General features: G+C 41.4%; 1 protein-coding gene across 1 annotated transcript in view; it reads left to right on the plus strand.

Annotated features, from left to right (window-relative positions):
- The window catches only part of LOC113981706 (F-BAR domain only protein 2-like), a 240,011-nt gene that overhangs the window by 199,604 nt on the left and 33,204 nt on the right, over window positions 1-7,203 (plus strand). Inside the window, exons 11-12 of the mRNA XM_027709262.1 lie at window positions 177-201; window positions 5,429-5,483. Of these exons, the coding sequence (XP_027565063.1) occupies window positions 177-201; window positions 5,429-5,483 (80 nt within the window). The remainder of the gene's footprint in view (window positions 1-176; window positions 202-5,428; window positions 5,484-7,203) is intronic.

Raw genomic sequence — 7,203 nt, forward strand, 5'->3', positions numbered from 1 at the left:
CAACCCAAACCATTCTATGATTCTATGTTAACAAAAATTTTAAGAGTTTGAAAGGTAAATGGGGCAAGTGCAATGTTTCAAATGAATTGAAAATATTAAAGGAAGTACAAGAGCTGTATGACTGAAATAATTTGTGCATTTTATAATTGTTTTCTGTTTGTTTGTTTTTTTAATAGGATGTGTCCAGATACAGACTCAGTTGTAAGTAGACTTATTTCCAACACAAATGCATATGCTAACATTGTCAAGCACTACAATCTGATGTAACTTGACTTATATACAGGACAGAGGATTTAATATTTTGATAACATAGTTGAAGTGTTAATTTTGTTCAGAAAATAATCTTTAGCAGTATATACAAATATGCATCAGTAATACATTTATATTTCTTAACAATCTTAAGTTTTAAACAAGGCGTTTTTGCTGCAATTATTTGCTTCTTTGTTTTGCAAATTAATAGTTTAAATTGCTTGACTAATCAATTTCAAGTAAGAAAAAGGTTCAGAGGACCCAGCTTTGCATCATCATGTTCCTCTGCTTACAATTGTCTCTTTGGAGAACCCTTCAAATAATAATGGGATTCTGCGTGATTGTTGGCAATAGTGTGTAGGAATATGCATTTTTAAATATGGCTTTAATTGCAGTATCTCAGTGCACTTTATTCATGGTCTATTTTTCATTGCTCTCAGTTTGATCTCTGATATGTCTTAGATTTTTTTTAATTAAATTCAAATAAGTGACAGTTGCAAATGAAATTGATATGTTAATGCTTTTTTATTTTCTTAATTGAGCATTTTCTTTTTAATAAACATGCATGTTGTCTTGAATATTATATAACAAAGATTGCAGCTCCCTATAGCTATAGTAGGGGTGAGGCTCAAGCAGCCATGACTGAAGGGAAAACCAGAGGGTGAGATCCAGCTGTACAGGGGGGTTCCTGAGTTAAGGAACCCATGCAGCAGCCAGCCCTGAGACAGAAGTCCTCAGCAACCAATCAGGAGAGCAGGGGGCTGTGCCAGGAGCTACCGAGGGAGGTTTAAACGGCTCCAAGGAGTACGAGCAACTTGGAGCACAGTGAACAGGGGCATGGCATGTCAGTGAGGGCGTGGCAGGGCAGTTTGCACAGCAGTTTGTGCAGGCAGGGCTAACAGGAAGGGCTTCTCTCTGACCATCTGAGAGTAGCCAATAGAGGCAGCAAACAGACTCAGTAGCTGGTGAGGAAGAGCAAAGAGATCCTTTCATCCCCAGTCTTATTAGCATACTAGTTTAAGCTTCCTCAGTTATGGTGTTGACACTCTGTAAAGCTTAATCTCATGTAACTGTAGGAGTCACTGAACCAACCATGTCAGAGGCCTCCAGCCAGCCAGACCTGCTGATGGCAGATGCAGCTCTCCAGGCACAGGTTGCCAGAAGTGCCTGGTGCCTCTCCGTAAGACTGGGGCAGACAAAGTTATTTTGCAGAAGATATGCTGTGGTTGAAGACCTGTGTCACCAGGTGAAGTAGCTACAGGAAGAAGTGAACAGGCTACGTAGTATTCGAGTGAATGAACAAGATCAATTATTTTCAGAGACCCTACAGTCTCAAGACTCTTGGGAGTCTCGAACCTCCATTGTAGTGGAGAAGCAGATGGACTCAGAACCCTGCAGGGTTATTAGTCAAAGGACTGTTAGTCAAGGGTCTGTTAAAGATGAAGGCTGGAAGCAGGTCACTGCATGTACCAGGAGGAAGGTTCTTCCTCCTTCTCAGAATTTGACATGTAGGACTGGTACCTTCTACAAGATGTATGAGGCTCTGGAACTAGAAGGCCAGACAACTGATGAGGTGGGCGAAGGTCCTTCTGGGATAGTGGGGCCTCCTAAAACACCACCTATACACCACATCAAGACCTCCTCTGTTAACAGGATAGGAAGGGTAGTTGTAATAGGAGACTCCCTTCTAAGAGGAACAGAGGGCCTGATATGCAGACTGGACCCAACTCACAGGGAAGTCTGCTGTCTCCCAGGGGCTCCAGTAAGGGACATTACTGGAAAACTCTCCAGTCTAGTAAGGCCCTCTGATTACTATCTGCTATTGGTTGTTCAAACTGGCAGCGATTGTAAAGTAAGACACGTAGGTATCCACAGAAATGCCAAGGCAGTGGAAAGAATTCAAAAAGTTTATTTAGAAGGCCAGAACATGAGAAACTTGCAAATTACCTAACAGTGCAGTTTGTGCACAGGGCCTCAGGGAGAAAAAGGAAAGTTCCCACCCTCTCAGGGCCTTTTTATCCTCTCTGTTTCTCCCCCGCCTTCCCAAGGCCTCTGTACATGTCTGTTAGGGCTATCTCTCTCATCTCACATATCAGAGAGAGAGGCTGAGAACTTTTCTTCCTATGCGGGAGGAGGGAGAAAGCATTGAAACTGCCTTTGAGGAAGATACCATTTAGGCAGAAAGCCTTCCTAGCGAAAACAGAGTTCCTAGCTTTCCTGTTACAAATTCTTCCGAAAAGCAAACTACCCCTACAGTGATGAATTAACAAAGAAGTCCAAGGGCAATCAAAAGTGACTTCAGGGCCCTGGGGCGATTGGTAGAGGGATCAGGAGCACAGGTAGTGATTGCCTCGATTCTTCCAGTAACAAGGAATAATATTGATAGGAACAGGAAGATCCATCAGGTCAGTGCATGACTGAGGTTGGTGTCATTGGAAAAATTTGGGGTTCTTTGACCATGGGATGATCTATTCAACACCTGGTCTACTGATACATGACAAGATGCACCTTTCTCAGAGGGGAAAAAGAGTTCTAGCATAGGAGCTAGCAGGGCTCATTGACAGAGCTTTAAACTAGATTGGAAGGCGGAAAGGGACAAAACCAGGCTTGACAGTGATGAGCAATGGGATGGTGTGCCAGAACTTGAGGAAGCAAGCACTTATGGGATCCCTCAATCTGCCTCATGAGGTGTTGGCTACAAAGTACCACACATGAAATGTTTCTACACTAATGCACGCAGCATGAAGAACAAACAAGCTTTGGCCCAGTCCAAGAGATTTGACATCAGTGGCATAAGTGAAACCTGGTGGGATAACTCCTGTGACTGGAGTGCCCTGTTGGACGATTACAGGCTCTTTGGGAGGGATAGGCAGGGCAGAAGAGGCAGAGGGGTGGCACTGTATGTAATAGAAGGGTTAGAATGTATGGAGCTCACAGTTGGCAATGGCACAGTTGAGATCCTCTGGGTAAGAATCAAGGGGCAAACAAATAATGTAGACGTGATCATGGGAGTCTACTATATCCTCTTCTAGAAGGTCCCAGTTTAAATGTTTTTCATTTTTCTTGTCTTTAAGAATTCCATTCTGTTTAATTTTTCAGTCTTGATATAACGTGATTGTGATTTGGCTTCTTCCATTGCTTTTTGGATGCCAGATGGGACAGAGCAAGGAAACTGAGTCAAAATATTTAGTGAAACTCTAAAAATAAGTTTTAGGAATAGAATGCTCAGTCTTCATGCTTTTTGTATAGGCAGTTTTACTTCATTGTTATGTCTTTATGTTTTATGTCTTTTAAAAATTATTCCCCCCAGAACGTTTGTAAATGCAAATGCAGAGTTATAAACCCTACAGATTTTATGGGTATTTAAAATTATATAATACCTTAATCAATAATGTGTTGTATTGAATCTGAAAACATAGGGAAAACTGTGGAGTTTATTGTTATATTTTTAATTATGTGATAGAATGTCTGAGAATGTGAAACCTTCTTTGGAGGAAGTTCACCTTTCCAGTGACTTCTAGAGAGTTCAAGTGACATCCATATTGAGCTTATTTTTACTGCAAATACTACGAATAACATGTTTGGGTAGGGGGCTAGACCTTCATCCCAAATCATATTAAGAACTACTTCTTACAGAAACCCAAAATTTGCAAAGATCATCTCATCTTCCTCTGTGTTGAAGTTCAAAAATGACATGTGTATTTAAGAAGGTTGTGGGGTTTTCCTTTATTCAGCATGGTAGGCAAACCAGGTCTTGTCTGTATTGTGTGCCTGGTACTTAAAAGATGCACTGTGATCCACCACATAACATATAGTTCTGTCTTTGTAGGAGTGTGAAGAAGGGAGTAAGAATTAGTCAAGTAAATGTAAATGCCTTCATTAACATGAGATTTGTGATTATGTAATATCACCTGAAGGGCTGTGTGTTCTACTACTGATACAAAATGTAGATTAGTAAATAAAATTTTAATGTTTCAGAAAGCAGAACTGTCCAGCTGTTCAAAATATTAAAAACAATATTTTGAAATTACTACTTAACTTGTAAATAAGATTTTAAAGTACCATTTTGCTTGTATGTGACACAATTTGTTGTTGTCATTACAAAGGTACATTAAGTATCTCTTCTACCCTTTGCCATTTTTATAAGAAATTTATAACTAGAGAAATTTTGAAGACATCTGGGATTTTTTTGTAATAAACGTAGTGTAGCATCTCAGCTGTTCATATAGACTAACTATGCATGCAAAGTCATGAGTGGGATTTTATTTTTCTGTTTTGAACAGGAAAATTATCTATGTATCCAAGTATATCCCTTTATGTATAATATACACAAGTTTGGCTTTTTGCACATTTTTGAAATTTAGATGATCATATTAGAGACTTGTTTCTTTCTGTCCCAAAGCATTTTAATGAAACTAAGTGCTTAGCTAAGAATTCAAAATTATTTTATACATAATTATCTTCAGTTAAAATTTAATTGCCTGCAAGAACTGAAAAACTGAACTAGTTTGAAGTTCCCAGATGCTTATTAGCTTTAAAAATCCAGGACAGTGCTGGAGATATGTAAACAATAACTTTGGAATCTGATTTTAAGTTTCACCCACGCCTTTAAATTAATGTGCACATTCTTTGCTAAAGCAACAGTACAGGCTTGCTGTCTTTTCAAGGGAGAGAGGAAGTTGCAACCTGTATAACCTGGGATGCTTTTATTCACTTATTAAAGTACTGACTAGTATTTAGAAAAGATTATACTCCTGCACCATCAGAGCCTTAGCGGCTTAGCTAGAAGAATTAGAAGTAGAAATTGGGAAAATATTTGAGGCTAAGAGTATTGCAGGCTTATTTAGTGCTCATTTGTAAAGTTAAAATGCTTCTGTTGATTTCTGACCTTTTTGATAGAATTCCAGTAAAAGCAGATGCATTAAAACTTTCCAATTTTCATAGGCAATTTGGAGATTGTTTTGTTGCATTGTGTTCCTGAGATATCTGTCACACTACTTCTGAACTATAGAGCATAACTTGAGAAAACTGTAATAATTATTAATGCATAACAGTGACTGTAATGAGGTGTTATAATCAAATTTTAATTTGTCAATTATATAAAATTCAGACTGATGAAAGAACAGCATATATTTTAAGTTATTTCTCAATACCATCATTTTTGTTGGGTGTTTTTTAGAACATTCCTGATATAGATGATGAAGGATACAGCATTAAACCAGAAGCATCACAGGATATCCTTTTTGCTATTATTGTGCCAAGTTATTTCTTGTTATTACAATTATTTGGGGAGGGGAAGTAGCCATTAAAGTGTTAAGTCAAGGAAGATGAATGACATGCTTATGTTGTAATCTTGTAGTCTTATGTTCATAGTGCACAAATTTTTGTCTAGTTTAGATTTTATGTGTGTAAATGTTAAAGGTTAGATCAGATGTCTGAGGAACTTCAGGAGCATGTTTTTTTGTCTGACAGTAAAAAAAATCCAGAACAAAAACTTCAAGGTAACCATGCAGATTTTTCTCCATGGAAAGCTTTCAGAGAGGGAAAACCTCCATTCTTTATTGGACATGGGCAGGACACATAGTTATCAAAGATGAGGAAAAGACTGAGGTATTTAACACCTTCTTTACCTCAGTTTTCAACAGTAAGACAGGTTGTCCTGAGGACAGCTGGCTTCTGGAGCTTGTAGACAGACATAAGAAGCTGAATAGCCCCCCAGTTATCCAGGAGGAAACAGTTAGTGACCTGCTGAGCCACTTGGATCCTCACAGGTCTATGGGACCAGATGGGATCCATCCTAGGGTGATGAGGGAGCTGGTAGAAGAGCTCGCCAAGCCGCTCTCCATCATCTACCAACAGTCCTGGCTCACTGGAGAGGTCCCAGATGATTGGAAGTTGGCGAATGTCACGCCAATCCACAAAAAGGGCCAGAAGGAGGACCTGGGAAACTATAGGCCCGTCAACCTGACCTCAGTGCCCAGCAAGGTTATGGAGCAGATCATCCTAAGTGCAATTACACAGCACCTACAGGATGGACAAGGGATCAGACCCAGCCAACATGGGTTTTGGAAGGGCAGGTCCTGATCTCCTTTTGTGATCAGGTGACCCACCTGGTGGATGAGGGGAAGGCTGTGGATGTGGTCTATCTGGACTTCAGCAAAGCCTTTGACACCGTCTCCCACAGCATACTCCTGAAAAAGCTGGCAGTCCACGGCTTGGACAGGTGCACTCTGTGCTGGGTTAGGAACTGGCTGGAGGGCGTGGCCCAGAGAGTGATGGGGAATGGTGTTGCATCCAGTTGGCGACCGGTCACTAGTGCTGCCCCCCAGGGATCAGTGTTGGGCCCAGTTCTACTTAATATCTTTATTGTGATCTGGATGAGGGGATCGAGTGTACCATTAGGAAATTTGCAGATGACACTAAGTTGGGGAGGAGTGTTGATCAGCTGGAAGGCAGGAGGGCTCTGCAGAGGGACCTGGACAGACTGGAGAGTTGGGCTGATTCCAATGGGATGAGGTTCAACAAGGCCAAGTGCCGGGTCCTGCATTTTGGTCACAACAACCCCCTGCAGCGCTACAGGCTGGGGACAGAGTGGCTGGAGAGCAGCCAGGCAGAGAGGGACCTGGGAGTTTGGATTGACAGGAAGCTGAACATGAGCCAGCAGTGTGCTCAGGTGGCCAAGAAGGCTGATGGCATCCTGGCCTGTATCAGGAACAGTGTGGCCAACAGGTCCAGGAAAGTGATTCTTCCCCTGTACTCAGCACTGGTGAGGCCACACCTCAAGTACTGTGTATAGTTCTGGGGCCCTCAGTTCAGGAAGGATATTGAGGTGCTGGAGCAGGTCCAGAGAAGAGCAACGAGGCTGGTGAAGGGACTCGAACACAAGTCCCATGAGGAGAGGCTGAGGGAGCTGGGGCTGTTCAGCCTGGAGAAGACGAGGCTCAGGGGAGACCT

Source organism: Neopelma chrysocephalum, unplaced genomic scaffold, assembly GCF_003984885.1.
Source record: "Neopelma chrysocephalum unplaced genomic scaffold, ASM398488v2 Primary Assembly neopelma1_96714, whole genome shotgun sequence".
NCBI classification, from domain to species: Eukaryota; Metazoa; Chordata; class Aves; order Passeriformes; family Pipridae; genus Neopelma; species Neopelma chrysocephalum.